General features: G+C 39.5%; 1 protein-coding gene and 1 non-coding gene across 5 annotated transcripts in view; both read left to right on the top strand.

The window, feature by feature from the left end:
- The first annotated feature begins 774 nt into the window (after nucleotides 1-774).
- The window catches only part of LOC108894321 (uncharacterized), a 51,025-nt gene continuing 29,786 nt past the window's right edge, over nucleotides 775-22,013 (top strand). For 2 of the 4 annotated variants that reach the window (XR_001962800.2, XR_001962799.2), the window contains exons 1-2: nucleotides 779-961; nucleotides 3,358-3,445. This is a non-coding gene — a transcript (uncharacterized LOC108894321). Of the gene's footprint in view, nucleotides 962-3,357; nucleotides 3,446-22,013 lie in introns of all 4 variants that reach the window. The other 2 variants (XR_001962802.2, XR_001962803.2) reach the window with 2 other exon arrangements.
- LOC127138929 (forkhead box protein B1-like) lies at nucleotides 9,572-10,959 on the top strand. Its single transcript, XM_051075939.1, has one exon. It carries the CDS (start codon nucleotides 9,995-9,997, stop codon nucleotides 10,931-10,933), a length of 939 nt encoding a protein of 312 aa, XP_050931896.1. The 5' UTR covers nucleotides 9,572-9,994; the 3' UTR covers nucleotides 10,934-10,959.

The raw sequence follows: 22,013 nt of genomic DNA on the forward strand, positions 1-22,013 counted from the left end.
GCATTTACGAAGAAGCAAATCAGATAACAAGGCCGAGCAGGGAGCACTTCACCAGTTTAGAGTCAAGACGCTGAAAATAACAGCTGCCTCTGCAGAGAGACGACAGATACAAGACTCACTCTGGTCTCATCAGGGTGTCTGCATGTCTTTAGAAAGTCCTACAATGTCTAAAATCCAAAGTTATAAATATCACAGTCTGAGAATTTAATCTGATTTCATTTCATATTTTTGTTTAAATCTGTGTTTTTCTTTAAGTCGTTTTGCAGCCTCTAAAATCTCAAACCTCATCCCAACCTTGGAAACAAACAAACTGGCCATGAGGTCTATTAAGTGACAGCTCAGGAGCTTTCACTTATCTTCCTCAGCAGATGGAGTTTGCTCATATCCAATGCTGATACTGATATACATTCCAAATATATGAAAATTACTATTTTTATATTTATATTACTAATTTTATTACTAAATAAATATAAATAATAATATAATTAAAAAGGGATTCCCACCAGAATTACATAGGTGGAGGCCTAAGGAAACATTTAGATCATAATGAGGGAAGATAACATTAGACAGAAATAATTTAAACCGTAAATACAATATATTAATGAGGATATATATATATATATTTTTTTTTTTAATCACACAATTTCAGGTGTTTTGGTTCCAACAGGAAAAATCAGCCAAGGAAAACAATTCAGGTCTGTTTTTATTTTTCTGTCTTTATTTCACAAACTCCACTCCAGGTTTTCATCTCTACATCTCCACACAGTCAGGACACTGAACCACAGAATCCAGGTCGGATTTTAGGAGGCGACTGAAAACTCCACCTGTTGCAGATGGGTGTTGACGTCATAATCAGTGGACCTGCATCTCGGCAAAACGACCGATACAACCGACACAAACCGCGGGACCAACGTTCGGCAGGTGCTACTTTCTCAGTCCAGGATGTTTATTTTCCCCTCAGGTAAGTTTCCTGACAGTCTGTTCTTTAAAATGACAGATGACGTAACAGGGCCTGGCTAGATTTGATTGGTTCATAGATAAATCTCCGAGCAGCGGTTTGTTGGTTTTAAATCTCCACGCAAACGCGTTTTACTAACCGGACGAATGAAAACAAAATGGCCGAACATCTTTCACAAGGAAAAGGTAATTTACTGTCTCTGAAAAACTGCTGTAACAGAAGGTAGTTTTATATGTTTAACATGTCACCTGACCTCATATTTACCCGTGTCTGCTTCACCGTAAATACGAACAGGTTCTACCACATAAAAGAAGTCAATGAGATTTTTTCATTGAGTTTTGAATTATTACAGAAAACAAACTATGACCAACTAAAGTTTCTACTCCGTAGAGGTTTAGTTCATCAGATAATCACCACTGAAGTTTGAAGCCTAAATTCAATCTCCAGCAGTAAAAAGCTAATGTTATATAGCTATAAACCCACTACACCATGGTCACATGATGACAATGTCTCCACTACTAAGCTTCCAACTTGTCATTGCTAACTTATTTCCTGGTTTTAGGATTCATTCCTGCAGCTCTGTATTACATGGCAAAAACATGGAGTAGGATGTGGTCTAATTCCTGTCCTGTGGTCTGTTCTGGGCTGAATGTGACCATCTTCTGGTTTGCACAGTCTTCAGGTTTGTTCTGGCCCAGGCCCAAAGTTCAGGACCTGTGAAAACCTGAGTTGACTCTGACCAATTAGACACCTCCTCTCCCTCTCTCTCTATTAAGATGAGAACAAAGTAGATGATGTAGTTGGTGTTAGGAGGAGGTTGTGGTGGATGGAGATCTCTGTTCACTTTCTGTTTGAACCCAATAGTCACTGTTGTTATAAACGTATTTTATTTAGAATAAACAAACTAATGATTGCTGAAATGTGGGAAAATAAATTACACAGTACCAGGACTTCTGGTTCTCGTACCAGTCCCCTCTTCTGTTTCCAGGCTGTGGGTTTGACCTGTGAAGCTGCAGATTTCCTGTGAGGTGAGGTGGTGTATCGGCAGCCTGGTGCAGTAATAATCTGTCAGAGTGGCTCTTAACGAGTGCTGACGCTTCACTCGCTGCTCTTCAGATGCTAATCGCCTTACTAATTAGCAGCTCTCCTGAAGGCCGCCGCTCGTTTACTAATCAGCCTCCAATTTGCTTAATCAGCGGTTTAATTGAAGTAATGGCCTCCTGCTCACAGAGTCACTGGAGTGTGCAGAGTGGAGGCAGGCGCTGCTGAACCTGGTGACGCAGCTGGGAATTGAACCGCTGATGACAGTGGTGCTAGTGCCTTGCTTCATCCTGAGTTTGATTCCAAAAACCACGAAACACAACACCAAGTGAAACCAATGTGGATTTAGTTTTAGAGGCTGTTTACAGACTTCATAGAGAAAAGCTTTTTATATCAGTTGACTGGTTCCCTGTCAGTGCCCCCTTAAGGTTGCAGAGGTCACTACAGCCACAATCTAAACAAAAAAAGGTTTGTCCTGTGGGTGGTGCTAGAGGAAAAATCATGTGATCATTTATACGAATCTGAGCAGCAGTTCCTGACAGTTTGAGTTCAGTTTTTCTAGAGTTAAGTTCAAATAAATGTGTTGTTTTTTTAGATTTATTTTTCTGTGAGGTAGCTATCTTTAACAATTATTGTTATTTATTATAAAGAAATCTGCCATTTATCTCTACAATTACTGTTTATTCTATAGAAATATCCAAATATAATCTGTAAATGTCTACTAACAGTCCCAAAGATATTTAGTTTACGGTGATAAAAAACAGAACCTGGAGAGTCTCTTTAACTTGCTGGGTGGTTTTTTAATGCGAAATGTGTATTTTTTTTAATGTACCTACATAATATGACAAATAAAGGAATCTGATTCTGAATTGGCGATTGATTGATATTCTGTCATCAACTAATTGAATATTGACAAATTCTACCAATCTATAGAAATTTTAATATTTATATAAAATGAATCTAAAGAATATTTCTCAATCTGTCAGAGTTCATTGTGACTTGAACCATGAAGAAGAAAACCTTAATGACTTTTACTCTTGTCATTCACTTTATTAGGGCTGCAGCTACTGACCATTTGTGTTGTTGATTAATCTGTGTCTGTCCTTCTTGACTAATTGTTTGGTTATTAAATCTCAGAAAACTGTGAAAAATGATTCATTTATCACATGTGAGATGGTGGAACAAGGTCAAAATGACTTACAGGTTTTATTTATTTCAAAACAGTTGTTGATTAATGTTCTTTTAATTAACTAATCGATTAATCGAGTGATTCAGCTCTAAACTTTATTTAAAAGTTTTTGTGGTGCTCTGTAAAGACTGAAACCTGTGAGTGGTACAGTGATAATGTTGTTGTGCAGGTTCCTGATGATGAAGACGATGCAGGGAGCTTAAAGTGGAGGAAGTCATGCACAGACGGTGGAGATACAGAGCCTTCGACAACAGGAGGTAAATCACACACTGATACTGAACGCACTTGGATGCACAGCAGCGTGACCTTTTGACCTTTTCTCTGAGTGTTTACATTGAAAGATGGAGGCAGGAGCATGAACTGGGCGTCAGGATTATGTTCAAAGTCAAAGCATGATTGTTGTTAAATGTTTGGATTCTTGGTGGTTTCTTAGTGTGGATGGAGCCTGGGACTCTGAACCTCCCAGTATAATGTGGTGGGGTTGGGGGGCCTGCTACTCCATATTCAAACAGTGTAATTGAGTGATTTACATTGTTGTGAATTCTCTCCTCCTCCTGATAAATCAGCAGCTCTAATAGAGGCCACCAGCTCTGACTGGGTGGGTGGAGGGGCACTGTTGTAGGCAGCGTGCTGAGTGGTAACGGCCATGACACAATCAGTGGCACCCATTCATTTGTTTCATAATAAGGGCCTGGCTAACCTGCGGTGGCGGCGGCAGCAGCAGTGGGTGGGGTGAGGGGGTAAGTGGGTGAGGGTGGGGAGATGTCATTAATCCATCACAAATTGGAGGCTTGGAGGCGCTCGATGAGTCAACAACAGAGGAATATTTAAACACACACCGGTTCAGCTTCATTATTTGATGCCTGGATGCTGAGCTCGTCATGATATGTGGTAAACAACAGTTACCAACGGTTACCAACAACAACAAAGACTGTAAATTAACACGGCTCAAAGCGTGCAGGATTAAACTCTGATTTCTTGTCGTGGTTCCTTCAGCGTTGTCTGGCGTTTCACCATGTTCTTGTCCAGTTTCAGTAACAGAACCATGAGTATGAAGGTTCATCAGATGCCAGTAACACTTAACAAGCATTTTACTGCTCACCTTTTTGACCAAAACTATGTAAAAACCTGCTTGGACCATGTATGAACATGGACAGTATCTCTCCTGTCGGGCTGCTGACAGTCTTATCAGCTGTTGTTAACTTGTCATAACATCAGTAGTTTCCTCTTTAGCTGTTCATGTTCCTGCTGTGCACCTGACACACAGGCAAACAAAAACGAGTAGCACTGGCCTCCAGTCCATGTGCTGAAGTATCCTTAGGCAAGATACTGAACCTCAAATTGTCCCCAATGTGTACCATCTGTGTGTATGTGTGTGTGAATGGGTGAATGTGATCTGTAGTGTAAAGTGCTTCGAGTAGTTGATATGATCAGAAAACCTCCATATAAATGCAGTCCATCCCTGAACCTCTGGTTTAGGTTTAGGTTTACTTCTTTTACTCCTCAGAAGGTTTTAGGTCCTGGTAAAGTTCTTGTGGTGGAACAGGTGAACATATTACATTGGTCAGTGCAGCATGTCTTGAGGTGATTTTTGACTGTCGTTATGTCTTACACTGGTTGGTAAGTTTGTTTGGGGTCCTGCACAGTGAGGGGATTGAGGGAGAGGTACAACATGTCCATTGTGGTTTAGACATCTAAAACTCTTTGGTTAAGGTTCAGGGAAAGATGGACTCATGGATGGACAGCAGATGTGGTTTGAGAAGGTTTTATTTTAACATTTATTCTCGATGATCAGTGATGATGATCATGTTGAATGTTAAAATGTGTGTTTAGGTTTAACCGAGTTTGATTTTTGATGCAATTCGCAGCAACCTTTTAAAAATGATTTAAAGCTCTTTCATCATGTTATACAGTTGTTTCATCTGAACTTCAGACAAATTCAGAGCCATCGGTCTGCAGAGTGTAAGTCATATTCAAAACAAAGGTTTCAGTGGAGTGTTTCTTTAATGATGGTGACATCTGTCTGTTTAAAGCCTCTTAGACACAGGGATCGTGCTATATTGGCGTTAAGAAGACTCTTGAATATGTTGCTTTTGTTTGTTCACATTGAACCACATGAAGCCAGTTCAATGCTGAGATTTATATACTGCAATTCCTCGAATGTCCACTGGCGGCTGGCTTCAAAATCAAGCCAATCCCCATAGACTATCATGCTAACAGCAGAAATAAACATGTTTACAGCCTGGTATAAAAAATAGTATGGGTGTCTAATTCTTACCCTTTTAACTTGTATTAATGTTTAAAGTTATACATAACTGGCAGCGCCTTGAGTGACAGCTGGGTATCATTACAGGTGGCTAGCCATTCAGTGGCTAGTTGCTAGCTGTCTGCTAGGCATGACGTCAGTATATTCAGGTCAGTGAACGTGACCTCTCGGCCATGTGTCCAGTGGAGTTGATTACTTTTTCACGCAAGTTTCAGCCAGCAACGCAGATTAGCATATAGCCTACCTTCTTAGCCTTAGCTAGCTTTGTAATTTTGCAATTTGGAGACTGTGTCCATCTTTATTTACGGTCTGTGGCTACGACAGGCCAGCAACTCACAGAGCTGAGGTGTGTGTGTCTGTGACTGTGTGTGTGTGTGTGTGTGTGTGTGTGTGTGTGTGTGTGTGTGTGTGTGGTCTGCTTCTTTTCTCTGAGTGCAGCTGAAGTGTTGGTGGATGATGAGGAACGTGCTGAAGTGCCACTGCTGCTGCCGCTACTCTGCATTTTAAACACACACACACACACACACACACACACACACACACACCACTCTAACGCTGTTGTACAGATTATTGCCTCAGCTCAATGATCTTCACAGAAAACAGTACGAGAGGAGGAATCACTCCTTAAAATATTTACTTCATTTAAGAATAAGAGCATTTTAAAATCAGTGATCGGGGTGATCCTGATCCTGATCCAGGTCCTTTAACACTGGGTGTCTGCTGATACTGAATCCGATTTGATACCAGGATTAAATAAAAAGCAACATTTTAAATCTGATTAATTTTCCTCTGGTCTTCAGTTTGTGGATTAATCCACTGCTGAAAATAGTCCCCAACAAAATCACTATTTCCTCCTGTTGGTTTGATTATAAACTACAATGGGCAGCTGTTTTAGTCTTTGTGTTTTTAAAGATTTACGTCTCACAGACAGACGAGGGAAGGTGTTGAGAGACAGACTAACACACTTGGTTTGACCTAAAGAAGAAAATTACAGAGGAAAAATACAGAATAACACATCCTGAGGTGGCCCATTCATTCATTTAATCTGTTCTTGATTTTCTTATAAACGGATCTTAGAATGGAGTTGATGCTTGGACCAGACTTCATCTTCAGAGCCACTCTGAGGTGATTTAAAATAAAACTCTGATGAAGATCTCGGTGCAGGAAAATGTAGATGTCTGTGTCTCGTTCTGTCTGAAACACAGAAAACAAAACATGTTGTTTCTTCATTAATCTGTTGTCAGCTGACATCACACTACTGTTTAATCAATGAACACACACACACACACACACACCATCCTGCTAATTGATCAACAGCTTGTTGAATATTTAGCACTGTTAAAGTTTAACACTTCAACCTGCTGTTTATTATCATTATTACTAATAATGATAAAATTATATTTACTCAGTCATCATTAAAACCAGAAGCAGTTCTGCTATTAGTGGCACAGTAATATAACTGTTATGATCAGTGGTAAAACAGTGTTTCATTCAGTTCAGTAAAACTTTATTTACTGAATGTTATTAAATACTTAAAAATTAAATATATAAGATGTAATAGTCTAATAGTCTGAATCAGATCCTAATTTTACTACTAGAGATATTTACATTTGTAATATTAGTATTATAGATTTTTACATAATAAGATCAAAGTGTCATTATTTCACTTCCTGCCCTCTGATTGGCTGCTGTGTGACCAATCAGAGATTAGCTTCGGCAGGAAACAGAGAAGCTTTAAAATTTAAACTTTTCTTTTCTTTTTTAAACATTTTCATCCAGTCAGACACAAATATTTACATTCACTGTCAATATCACTCACCTGGTACTTCTCCAATAAATTATACACCTATAACAACAACAATAATAATAATAGTAGTAATACAAACAAAACAAAAACATAGAGAAGAATCAATAATTATTTATCAGAATCGTTCATCTTTCATGTTGTCAAGACAAAAATAAAAGCAAAATAAAATTTAAACAACTTCAAATACAAACTGGACTTGATAAATAAAATTGACATAAAAACAGTTAACTGTGAGTGTGTAAAGAAAACTGTTAAGAAATTATTGTTGTTTTTAATTTTAAAATAAAATCACACGTACAAATCTGCAGGGAGTTGTAAACTTCTCTCATCAACTATCAGATTATGAATTTATTTTTGTTATTATTTATTTTCTAATTAACTTTTACTTAATTATCTGAAAAACAAAATATAAGTTAAAGTCATTATAAAAAATGAAATAATTAAAACAAAAAACAATAATAAAACGTCAAGAATCCCATAAATAAACAGGAGAAACCAAACAGAAAACCAATCCTAATGTGACTGATTATTGATCAGATTAAAAGTCTGTGATCGGCTGTTTTAATTGACTTCTTCTCTTCATGAATTCACGGAGCTGCAGCGTCTGTGTTGTCGGAGCGTGTCTCTGCATCCTGAACCAGATTATCAGATCACAGGTCAAAGGTCAGACGTGTGAAAGTGGCTCTTTGGTATCAACCCCCAGCCCCTCACCCCCACCCGTCCTCTGGGAATATTAAAGCTCCTCCAGCCTCAGTCATTTATCAGAGAAACACGTGTTTCCTGTTTATTCCATTGAAACACAAATATCATCAGCTGTTAAATGCCAGACCACGTGACCACTGGTTAAAACAATAAACTTACTGATTATTGATTATTGACTGTAAATCTATAAAATCAATCAGACAAACAATTAACTAATGACTGTCTCATATAATTAAATTGAGTCTATTAAACTGTCATTATCAGGCTGATACATTAACACTGAGACAAAGATTAACGAGACAAACCTTTCATTATTATTAATATTTTGGTTATGGTTTAATTACTCATAATAGTATAATAAATAGAACCTTAATTGTTAATTAATAAAATAAATATAAATAATAACAACAATAATAATAATAATGTCCAGTGGACCGATGCGGCTCGTGCCTGTGCGCGTATTGTGACAGAAACTGTCCGTAATTGTTTTATTTTATTTTTTCTCCTCAACAGAAAAAACAACAAACTTTTGGAGTGATTCAAAATAAAGCAGAATAAATTCTCAAAGTCTGGAAAACGAAACGCAGATTTTAAAATTTAGATTACACAAAATTTAAATTAACAAATTATTTCTGATTTAACAATAAAAAAAATAAACCTTCAAAGACAGTCATGAAAAATAAGATCGTTAATGTTTTATGTCAGCGATCTAAAACACATGAAACAAGTTAATTGAATCCTCAAAAACTCAAATGTTTCTTCAGTTTGATTTAACGATGATGCGAATTAAAGATGTGTTTTAGTCTGATAAATTAAAGGATTAAATCAACTTGTTTGTCTAAATTAGGAGATTATTAAAATAATGTAATGTTTCTTGTAGAGGGTGTCTGTTCCCTGCGCTGCGATAAAGTTCTGTAATAAAAACACCTGGAGACTGATCCGTTTGAAAACCGGGAAACTAAAGAAAAGGCAAAAAATTCGGCTAAATTCGACGATTTAATTTACCACTGCAGGTGCGTAAATCAAAGTGTTTTTTAAACAGTGTTTTTCCCCCACATCATTTTAGACTAATTACAATGTATTTCTCATGGTGATGGTGGTTTGGTTTAGTTGGAGCAGCAGCTTCACATCGACGCTGTGAAAGGAAAAAAAAAACCCGACATAAAACAGGAACAAAACAAATTGCCATTAAAGCCGCTCAAACAGCAGCTCTCAGCGGCTCTATTTGTCAATGCAAATTGGTGAGGGGGCACCCGACACCCCCTCAACCCCCACTCACACTCATACACACACAACACACACACTGCGCGTAAAATGTTGCCAAACGCACCAACATACCTCCACAGAGCGCAACGCGGCTTCGCCACAAACATCCCCGACAATCAGACTCTCTGCTCGGCTTCTCTCGGCTCTTTTTGCCGCCGCGGCTTCAAATGAAAGTGACTTGTGTTGGCTCAGCGCGTCCATGTAAATACGTGTAAATGAAATCACACTGTGCCCCTGTTCCCCCCTCCCTCCTCCCTGAGTCCACCCCCCCGCCTCTCACCCTCTTTATCCCTCCTCCTCCTCCTGGCTGTGATCATGTGATGGTGAAGAAGTGGCCCATTAATGAAGCTCCTCTCCGGGGGTCTTTTCTGCTCCTGTCACCGCCGTCCAGCCGCAGACGGGACAGACCGACAGAGAGAGGGACATGGAGGACGCCGCAGCCGCTTAGCAGCAGCGGGGGAAGGAGGAGGACGGGACACCGCGCTGCACCTGCCGAGGACCCGAAGCAGCAGCAGGAGGAGGAGGAGGAGGAGAGGAGGAACCAGCCGCTGCTTCTCCAACTTTTTTCCAACTTGTCTGCGGAGTTTCGACCGCGTGAAAAACGGAAGCATGCGCCAGTCAAGTTTCCTCTCGTGCGCAGAGGTACTGTGAAGAGTTGGACCACTTTGGAGAAAGTTTGCAATAAGTGAGGCGAGTCTTTCTTCTCTGTGGACTGAGACTGAACTGATCCCGACCCGGCTCGGTCCGGCCCGGTTCAACTGAATAATGCCTCGCCCGGGGAGGAACACGTACAGCGACCAGAAGCCTCCGTACTCCTACATCTCCCTCACGGCCATGGCCATCCAGAGCTGCCCGGAGAAGATGCTCCCCCTCAGCGAGATTTACAAGTTCATCATGGACCGGTTCCCGTACTACCGGGAGAACACGCAGCGTTGGCAGAACTCCCTGCGGCACAACCTGTCTTTCAACGACTGCTTCATCAAGATCCCGCGTAGACCGGATCAGCCCGGTAAGGGCAGCTTCTGGGCTCTGCATCCCAACTGCGGCGACATGTTCGAGAACGGGAGTTTTCTTCGGCGCAGGAAGCGCTTCAAGGTGGGCAGCATGCAGGCCACGGACCCGCTGGCTCCCAGCAAGCCGCAGGACGCCGCCCACTACCTGCAGCAGCAGGCCAAGCTGCGGCTCAGCGCGCTGCACGCCGCCGCGCACCTGCCGCAGATGCCGGGCGGATACAACCTGAGCTCCGTGTCGCAGCCGTCCAGCTTCAAACACCCGTTCGCCATCGAGAACATCATCGCCAGAGAGTACAAGATGCCGGGCGGGCTGGCGGCATTCTCCACCACCGGGTACCCGCTCCACAACCAGCTGACCCCGGCCTGGCCGCACATGTACGGCTCCGGGATGATGGACACCGCGGCTCCTATCTCCATGGCCAGCGACTACTCGGCCTACGGCATGCCGCTCAAATCCATTTGTCACGGCGGACAGACTCTGCCCGCCATCCCGGTGCCCATCAAACCCACGCCCGCCTCGGTGCCGGGGCTGCCCGGGCTGCCTGCGCACATCCCGGCTTTCCTCGCGAACTCGCCCCAGTCTCTGAGCCCCACCTCCCCGCAGACAGCCACGGGACAGAGCAGCCCGGCCGCGCCCGGAGAGGCGCTGCCCTCGTCGGCCTCGCTGCAGTCCGCGGTGGCGGTGCACTGACGGGAACCTGGACTCTCTTGTGTTTTTATAAATAAAAAGAAAAAACACTTTAAAAAGGGAAAACGACGAACTTGTTCAACTCCAAAGCTGTGTTTCATCTCCGGGACGCAAACGCGAAAATGTGCGTTATTTTTTATTTTCGTGATATTTCAGTGTTTTTGTTTTATTCTGAAAAGAGAGTAACGAATCATCTCATCCTGCAGCACAAACATGTTTTTCCCATCATGTACAGAAACGGCAGGTTGACCTCTGACCTCCAGTAAACGATAAAAATAATGATATTTTCAGTCTGAATTTGTTTTATTTCCAGATTTAAGTCAGAAACTAAAATAAAAAGCTAGTTTTTCTTCACATTCCTTCACAGCAGACCGACTGTGTGGTGACAAATTATCCAGATCTTTTGTGTTTGCAGCCTTTTCTTCTCAAACTGAAAGAAGAGTCTCAGATTAATGACTGCTCTCTGGCCTCTTTGCTGTTTCTCTTCTGCCTCCAAAACAAAAGTTTAACCCCTAGATGACGTTAATTTTACCACTCGCAGGATTTTTCCTCCAAAAATCTAAACAAACTCTACAAAAGTCAACAGGAAAACCTTAATTAAAATGCAGAAAACCAAATAATGACCCAGTCTTTCTCCTTTTTTTGATTTTATTTTTTTAATGATGAATATGAACAATCGCAGAGATGAGAAGATAAAATGAGACTTGAAATCATATATTTATGTCATAGTTTCTGCACAGTTTAAAAAGAAAAAACACTGGAGATATTTGACCATGAATGCAAGGATCTACTGTCTCTGATGCACTTTTTAAAAAATGAAATCTAGATGTTTTCTATTCAGCTGCTGACAGCCGTATTGATTTAATTTAAATTTGTTGTTTTCTTTAAAGAAGCTGTGGTGTTAAAATGACCCGCTCTGTGTATTTGTACTGCTGCATGCTCCAACTGTCTGAAAAAAGAAAAATATCTCGGTGTTTGTAAGTTTGTTTTTGTTTGTTTTTGATTTTGTTTATTTTTTGGGCTGAAAGCAAAAAAAGCATGAACATGAACAACAGGGTTTTTATTCCCTGCGCTCTGTCTGCTCATTCACATCCATTAAAAAAACCTTCCTGGGAAAAATATGCCAAAAAAGACGCCTGTTATTCACCTCCACACACACACACTTTGTTTTCCACATTTCAGAGAAAAATATTTAGATTTTTACATTGTTTCTCCGATTCCTGTGCAGATTCACATTTTACCTCCAACAACAACACCTCTCAGCCTGTCAGGAGATTTATAAAGTAGATTTATCTCCTGTCTTTTCTCTCTGTCAAACATAATCTAAAGAGGTTTAACGATGAAGTTATCTGGCTGAAAAATAATTTCCTGCTTCATGATCTCTTCCTTTGGGCAGAGCTGAATGACATGCAGAAAAAATCATACTGTAATTATTTTTGACATTATGATACAAGTCATGATTTTAGTGGGAATTTTTAAATTGAATTCACATCTGGAGAATCTGATTTGTAACATCACAGTGATTTATTTATGATGTTGTGACACATTTGACTTTTATTTGGATATTGCACTCGGCCATATCTGGATAATATTTGGATTAATTTAGCTCTACATGTGGATATGAGAAATTAAATTTGACCAAAATCTTCCAGCACAGTAATCTAATGAGAAAATACTGAACAAAGTATTTCTGCACTCTTTTGTTCTAACAGGGCTGCAAATAACAACCATTTTATTTCTGAATTAATTTGTCAGTTATGATGGTTTGTAAAATGTCGTTTGTCTGAGCAAACCCACAGAAAAACAATTTAAAAGTCATTTACACTGATATAAAACAGATAAAACTATAATAATCACTGGCAAATACTGAACACTTTTCCTTGATTGAGTCGAACAATTAAAATTTCTGTCAATCAACTGACTGATCATTAGATTCAGCACTAAATAAATCAATAAAACACAAGCTGAGTGGAATATTTAGCTCATCTTTCTCATACTGATCCTGAGATATTTATCTTCATATTCATTTTCTCTCCGTCTCCAACCTGTCGCAGGACTTTTCTCAACCTGTCGGAGCATGTCATTAAAATCTTAAGCTGATCTGAGAGGGGAAAAACTCCAAACTGAGCAGACGTCAACAACATCAGTCACTTTGTGAAAAATATTTCACAGTAAATTACTGACTGTGAACTTTAACTCACCTGTGATCTGCTGCTGTTTTCACAATACATTTAAAACAAAAACAAAAAACCACACACAAAACAAAAACCTTCATTTTATTTTTAATACAGATGTTGGAAAAATTTCTAAGAATCGTTCTGCGATAAAATCTTTATAAAACATTGTATCTGTTCATGTAAGTGGAAACTTTAGAGTGTTGACAGTATTCAGGAAATTAACACTTGTGATGACTGAGTGAGTTCCAGGCTCTGATTGGTCGATGTGGAGTCACTCAAATCAGGAGACACTTGTGACTGTGTTTGTCTGCTGCATCTCTTCATCTCAGAACAAAAAACAAAACCATGTCAGTTCTACAGCAGAGTTTAGGAAAGACTGCGTGATGCAGGAATGAAACAATCTGAATAATACGTCACTCACTTCACGCCACATTTTTTAACTCCTAACCAAGAGAGTAAAATGTAAAAATGTAAAAAAATAAATGATTAAAAAATTACAAAAGAAATGTCCTGAAAGTGACATTATATTTGTACATAATCCCATGAGGATCATACACTTCAGGCTGCACATGGATGTCCTCAGTCTAAATTCACATCATCCTCACATGACCCATCACCTTCACTCGACTTCTTTGTGTTATTTAAAACACGTCAGTTACCTAATTTAAGTCTCGTACTGCACTTGAAGTACATTTTGAGGTACTAGTACCTTACTTGAGTATTACTTCTGCTCCACTACATTTCACAGGTAAATACTGTGGTTTTTAGTTGAAACCCAACTGTGAGACCAGCCCTACAAACACAAATGTTTGAGTGAGTGAAGTTACACTGTTGGTCATCCGCCTTTTGGACTTTTGCCATTGGACGTTGCTAGGGATGGGCATAATTAATTGGTAAAAATTTTATTGATCACATGAATTTAATCGATGAGTTCATCTCAGTGAGGTTGTGTCATGTGTCTTGAAGCAATATAATGATTTTCGCTACATGGCAGCAACCAGCAGGAGGCGCTGTTAATATTTAACTGAGAAAACCGAGTTGTCAAAGAACTTGAAAGTAAAGATGAAGAGAGCAGGAGAAGTTTTGGGAAAGTTGTCTGCCTAAATAGCCTTTTTTTTTTTTTGATATGATTGATAACTTGTTTGTATTGCGTCTAAAAGCCTCTCAGTTATTTTTCTGACAAGCATCGCAGCTTTGGTTTGTTAATTTGTTTGGTTTGACTCGGAGTCTCTGGCTCCTCTGCCTTTATGAGGCCACGGATCTTTGTTGTTTTACTTTCTGTTCTGTTTCTTACCTGTTCTGCTGTGGTGTCAGTTTTTACGGGGAGTTAAACCCGACAGTGGAGACACTCGCCACATCCGTACATGGTCTAACCATATACTTGTTACCAGGTCGAAGAAGTACTCAGATAAAAAAGTAAAAGAAGCAGTATCATCCTGTCAGAATACTTTGCCACAAGTAAAAGTTCTGCAATCAAAATTTTACTTTTAATAAAAGTTCAAAAATATTTTCAGCAACATGTACTGAAAGTTCTAGTTTAAACATCTCATTGTAAACACATAGCCTAAAATAAATGTGCATTAAAACTATTTTTCTTTTTCTATTTCCTTACACTCTTTATAGCAGTTTTGATGTTTCCCCTTGTCGTATTGTGTTTTTATTGTGTGTGTGTGTGTGTCCTGTTTTTGTGTTTTGATGCTGCTGTCCTGTTGTGGGACAATAAAGATCCGAAGTTTTTGTAGCAGTACAGGTGTGTTTCACCTATTAAATGACCGCTCAGTAACTGTCTTCATCAGCTTTATTTTTGTAAAACTCCTTAAATAATCTGAGCCTGCCTTTAACCTGATCCTGTAGTTGTGAGTGTGTTGAGTCTCAGAGGTTAATGTGTGTGTCCGATAGCAGCAGATTTTTCTCTTGGCATGTCTGTTGAGTTTAATCGACTCTCTACTGCAGTTTCTCCAAATGCTGACAGCTCTTCTTGGAGGGAGAAAAGCTCTGTCTGAAGAGCTTTTTATTCTCCCACAGTGACGGAGGTCTGGTGTGTAAACACTGGCCGGTTTGTGGAGGAGCGGTGAATTAGCAGCAGGCAGTGTCTGGGCGGCCGTAAGGGATTAGCCAGTTAACACCTCCCTGGTGCCAAACACAATTGTGCGCCATCAATGTGTATAGGTCTTTGAGTGTGTTGCCGAGAGACTGCGACTGTTACCGTAAAAATGTCAGTTTGTGAACGCACCACCCCTCCTCCTCCTCCTCCTCCTCCTGAGCTTTCTGACCACACACAAGTAAAACAAATGACATTTAAACAGGAAAACTCTCGTCTGCTGTTATTGACATTCCTGCTCAGAGAAGGAGAAGAAAGACTTTAGAGAATAAAAAATACTCCAACAGAAGTAACAGGCCTACAGGCAAATATTTACTGAGGTAAAAGTTACTGAGCGTTGGCTGTAAAATATACCAGAGGATTAAAAGTACAAGGTGGAGGAGGTGGATGGAGGATGATGATTCAGGTATCAGGAACAAAATCAAACTCTCACCTGTTCTCAATGATTTATTGATCTATTAATTCCCAGGAGACTTCATGAAATGAAATCATTCATTGTGATCTCCCCAGTTTCATTATTAGTGGTGGGATTCGCCATTCCTCTGGGGGGTTCAAATTTAAATTTAAAAATTATTTCTGTTATCAACTAATATGCTGACTATTTTTAATCATTTAGTCCATGAAATGTTCAAACATTTAACCTTTTATTTTGAAAAAAATCAATGATGAGGAGGAAGGGTTGGAAACCTCCTGTTACTCTGCTGGGATTCAGATGTCGGGAATAATATCACACTCTCACCTGTTGTCATTGATTTATTGATTGATTAATACCCTTTAAATCCACTAATTCCCTCTTTACATATTAGTTTTCATTATTACTGGCGGCCGTCATTATTCTGCTGGTTTGGGCATAATTAATCGATGAACACTGAATTATGGCTAGGAGTTTTGTCAATCACCTTAAATTTAATCAATATATTTATATTAACAAGGTTGTGTCGTGTGTCTTGAAGCAATATAATTCTTTTCACTATGTGGCAGCAACCAGCAGGAGGTGCTGTTAAAATTTAACAGCTTAAACTGAGCTGCCTTCGAGCTGTCGTAGAAATCGAAGGTAAACATGAAGAGAGCAGGAGAAGTTTAGGGAATAGTCTGCACTAAATAAACTAATATTATATACATATATTTTATTAACGTTTAATAACTGATAACTTCTTAGCTTTACTTCTGTTAGTTTTCTGTTAGCTTTGTTGAAGAGGTTTGTTGTTGGACTATAATTTCTTCTTGGAATCAAGATTTCATTACGGAAAAGACACTTTGTTTAGTAGCCAATTTTTTGCCATAAGTATTTTCAGTATAAAAAATAATGTTTAATAAATAATTGATCGTTAATTTTCCAGATGATCGATCAAAGAACTTTCTTTAAATTCCCATCCCTAAATTCAAATTTAAAAATTATTTTTGTATCAATTGATCTGCAGACTTTTTAAAAATCATTTAGTTCAGGAAATGTTTAAATAACATTTTAGTTTGAAAAATGACAAACATTCATTATTCATCATGATTAATCGACGAATTGTTGCAATATGGCTAATGCTAAGCGAGGGTCTGGCAGTCGAGGGTCTAAAGTACCATTGACTGAAACACAGCAGAGTATTTTCTTTAACCCTGAGATGTCTGTACGGAAACATTTAAAAAGCAGCTGAGAAGCTTTTTAACGTTGTTTCTTTGACAACCCAATGCTGTGATGTCATATTTTAGTTTCAGCTGAATGAAGCTGGACAGGAAACGATTCAGGTCTAAAATATCACAACCACAATTAAAATTAAATATCAGCTGGATGTCCGATGTCGACATCACCGCTCGTTGAGCTGTAATTAATCACGAGTCCCTTGCTGCCATTTGTGTTCGTTAATTAGACTCTTCAGGGAGAAGGTGTGACAGCGAGGTGTCGGATGCTCTCGCCAAAATCTTAATTAACAAACAAGTTCTTCACAAAATAGGCAGAGACCAGACCAGACCAGAGGAGGAGGACAACAAATAGCAGAGAAGAAGAAGATGGTGATGATGACACGGCAGTGCACGGAGCCAGCCAGACGACACATGGGTTATTTACACTGATGAATAAATTCAGCAGATGATGAAACACTGTGAAAGAAGAGGAAGATTTTTACAGTCGTCAATAAGACATGAAGAGACAACGAAGAGGAGACAGGAAAGGAAAGAGAACTATTTAAATGTGTGGATTTTGTTCTTGTTTACCTTCATCATCGTCATCATCACAGCGTCTTAACTTGAAGGAAGTTTCTCTCCAAGCAGAAATGTGGGATGTGAAGACAAAAGGACATAACTTGATATTAGAAATTTCCTTTAAAGTTGCACTGATCGATATCTGAAGTTGTCTCATCTCTGCAGCTTTACAGAGCTTTTAGCCTCTTTTAGCTCCTAGTTTTGGTTAGTCAGGCTTCATTTCCACTCATCAGTTCAAGTGTCGTGTATCCAGATAAAGTCCAGATGATTCAAGACGCTCCCTCTCCAGTCCAGTAGGTGGTGATAAAGCACCTGAAGCTGAACTAACAAAAACACCAGAAGAAAACTTCTGACCTTTTAGCGGCTGAGTTAACCACAGCGACAGATTAGCAGCAGGCTAACAGCGATCCAACACACAGCTGGGTCGTGTTTCTGAGAGAAACTGAAATTCAATTGTCTCAATTGTCTCACACGTAAAAGCTTCAAACATCAGGAGTGGGGGATTTACTGACAGAGTTTCGTAGAATAAAACCTGAAAATGTCTTGAGGTTGTGTTAAAACCACAGACCTTATTTCAGATATTTAAACAAAAATCCATCGACTTTGGGACAAGGGAACAGGAAGTGCTAACATGCTAACTTCCTGGTTTTAGGATCATTCCTGCAGCTCTCTATGAATTTCAGACCTCCTTTTGAACGATCATTTTGTTGTCCCCATTTGTAGTGGACATTTTGACCTGTTTGTCAGACCTTTTAGTGTGTTTTACTGTTTTAACCCAAACCACAATCTTTCTGTAACCCTATCCAAGTAGTTATTGTGCTTAAATTGAACCACATTTCACATTTTCCTCCCTTCCTCACCTCCTCTCTCCTCTTCCTCCTGATGAAGAAAAGCACAGACCTGTCTGAACAGGTGGAAAATTCAGTGTTTTATAAAGACCCGTCACTTTTCACTTAATATATGATCTGTGGTTGTTTTAGAATCTTAATATCTGTCTGTCACTGTGTTTTCTTTATCTGATGTGAGTTACCTGTTGAGCTGAAACTCCTGACCCTGGTCTGTCCTGAGGTGTTGATTGACCTCCTCTCAGTCCTGGTGTGGAAGCTGGTTTTCCTGTTAAAACTCCTCCAAGCCCCCTCAGGCCTGATGTGGCCTTTTTCCCCCTCAGCTGGAGGAACATTCAGCTCCCATCCTTTTCTCTCTCTAAATGTTTCTTTCCTCCCGACAGTAATCTACGACACCTCATCAATCTGCACATCTTTTCCCCTCAAAGCGCTGGGCTGGTTTTTGGCACCTCGGCCTCTCACGGCAGCTTTGAAGTGTTGCTGTTAGGTGTTAGTTTATGGTCGGACGGTGGAGATAAGATTCCTGAACGGGGCCGTAAATTAAAGTCGTATGCAGAGAGAGAGAGAGAGAAATAAAGCTGGAGGCAAAAACACACAGAGGTCATTAAACCTGACAGAGTCTGTTATCACCTGACACATTCTCCAAATACAAGAGGAGCTGTTTAACAGCCAAACAACTACTGGACCCTGCTGCATGAGAAATACACACTGATAATAAAAAGACTGTGTCACAACTGAGGCCCAAACATTTGAAAACACTGATTCACTTAAGTGTTAAACTGTTAAAAGCTTAAAACCTGTGTATCTGTTTTGTAGGCCAGGGAAGAGGACTGTCATTTTAAAAGATTCTGTTTAAGACAGAAACTGATCAACAACTTACATTTGTGCTCTATCAACACCAGGAGCTATTTTGTAAATACGTGGAACATGTTTAGAATAATTTGACTTTAAATGGAAGTTGCACATTGTTACTTTTGACCCTGTCAGCTGGGACTAACACATCAGTAGAAATGCCAGTTGTTCATATTATTCTCGTGTTTTTTTTTTTTTTGAATGTCTGACAGTATCCTTGTTAATATGTAACTGCAAACACATAATGTCCTTTATCTTAATATCAAAATATGAATTTAAATTTAAATTTTATTTTTAGAACATAGCACCTAACGATGAATGCGCACTGATTTTTTTTGTGGATCAGACCATTAACATTTTGTATTTCCTTAAATTCTTGCTTCAAATCAAACTTAAAGATGTGTTAAAGTACTAAATTATCTGTTAATACATTATGTCTATGACACACAAAACAATTTTTAAAAAATTATTGCTTGAGTGAATTTACAGTTTTGCTGTTGAAAACAGTTTCCTGAATAAAACTCATATTTGGGTAATATTTTATGGTAATGGTTGAGTGTTGCGTTTACTGTCTGCCGACACAGTCAGACATATCACACTTGAACAAGCTCAGAGACTTACTTTTGTTACCTGGTTCTCCTCTATGTCCACGCTAATACGTTTTAGCTTTATAACGCATCACTGTTGCTGTGGTTAAGCCTGGCATCCAAACTACTACAGAGTTTTCCAGACCCTAAAATGGAGACTTTTGGAAACTCTGCTGGCTCTGTTTTAGTTTGAAAACTCTGGGGTTGTGTTTTAGTCTGGACACCCATGTTCACTTCCTGATTGGCTTTCATCAGTGTCTGCTGGTGTCTGTCCAACTATGATGACTCTACCTTTTATTCAGACATTGATTCAGCTCTGTGACTACCCCCATTGCCAGGTTAAAGGTAGGACAGCAATCTTTTAAGAAGTAACGACACAACACTCCTGCTTGTGTGTCTTATAACTGGGGACAGTGAAGTAGCACATCTGGAGCTGGATTCAGTCTCACCTTATACCAGAAAGAGTAGGCTAAGATACTAATTTCTTTATTTTTTAGTTATGTGGAGCTCTATGCAATGGCTCCCCACTGAGTTCACACACCTGGAGCACAGGTGACCAGGGGAAAGCTCTCCTCTCGGTACCCTGCATTTGCGGAGTGTCGCAGGCCACAGGTTCATGAATTTGATAGACAATACTCTGCACAGGGCTTTAGATACCCAGCTGCCTCTTATGTCATTTCAAACATTTTATTCTGATTTGGCCGCACCACTTTGAAACTAAGGTCAATTTTTTATCATCCAGATTTCAGTTAAATGTTTGTTTAACTTGAATCACTTTTTGCTGCTGTTTTCTCTCTCAGACTCAAACCTCTGTGTATGAATATATCGACTGTCAAACATCAGGATGAGAGTGTGTGATGTGTGAATCAGTTTCTCTGTGAGTTCGTTAGTTCACTGACAGTTTACGGCCATGTTGAACCCACCTGATGGCTGCAGGGAGCAACCCCTCCCCTCTCCTCCCCCTCCTCCTCCTCCTCCTCATCATCATCACGCACAGGTGCGTTATGGGAGGGCGGAGCCGCCTACCACAAACCATTTAGAGGGCAGAGAGGGGGGAGGAGGAGGGAGGTTAGTTAGTGGGTGTGTGAAAAGAAAACGACACTAATTCATTGGCAATAAAACCCCCTATTCCCCCGTTCCCAGGCAGTGCTGTACTCAGCAGCAGCCCCCACCCCCGACTAATTGTTAGACATGTAGGGGAGGAGTTTCTCAGTAGCCTGTGACCACCACGGCTGATACACATCATCATAAACAAATCAATAAACAACAGTGTTTTAGTGGGGACAGAGAACTTCTACACGGTGACCTGGAAGACTTTTACCTTTATCTAATCTGAGATCATATTAGTTAAACTGGGCAGTTAAGCAAATTAAATGGGTGAAAGAAATAATGGATAAACCTAAAATTTATACTTAGATCAGAGGGTTGTTGTTTGTCTGTGGTGCAACTCAACAAATATGAAGTTTTTACTTTACAGATGAATATTATTCTGGTTTTTCCAAGATTTTAGAGGCAGCCACTGAACTCTGCTTCTCTATTTTCTGTAGAATGACTTGTCAGATGAGATTAAATAAGATAGTACTGTTTTTAATCCAGAGGGAAATTCTTGCCAGACATAGCTCCAAAAAAGATAAAGTGACAAATGTAATATAGTAACAGAATAAAAACTATAATAGAGACTGTTAAATATAAGTGAAAAAACAAAAAAAAAGGTATAAGTGTAAAGTGTATAAACAATAGAAATAGATTAGTAGCTTAGTAGAGTTACTTTCATTGACATAGAAAGTAACATTGGCAGTGAATAAAGTAATATAAAAGTAATATTGCACATGAAAATGAATGGGTAAAATGATATGAACTGTATTAAGACACAATATCTGTAATACTGATATCAGTTATTCAAATAGCAATTCTTCATTACAAACTCGAATAAATTCACACATGAACCAAACTCTCTGCCATTCAGCCTTTGAAGGAAACTATAAGAAATTATAAGCAACATATGAATTCTCTAAGGAAATGATTTGGAAGCTCATCAAGATATTATTCTGCAACAGAATAGAAAGCTGTTTACAGTATTTGATTATTACCTGTTCAGACCAAAGCTCAGACATGTATTAGAGTCATGTTAAACCAGGTCAGACATCATGTGTTGACCCCTTCAGACTGACAGACACACAGAAACACAGGTTTATCCTCTGTCACTGCATCATTTACACGCTCTCACAAGGGGAAAACCTCGTTATTTGGGTCACACATGAAATCAAACAGATTCACCTCTAGCTGAGACGGATGATTTATTCAGACGCTGGCAGCCGGTCGTGCTCAGTG

This window comes from Lates calcarifer, linkage group LG2 (assembly GCF_001640805.2).
Source record: "Lates calcarifer isolate ASB-BC8 linkage group LG2, TLL_Latcal_v3, whole genome shotgun sequence".
NCBI classification, from domain to species: domain Eukaryota; kingdom Metazoa; phylum Chordata; class Actinopteri; family Centropomidae; genus Lates; species Lates calcarifer.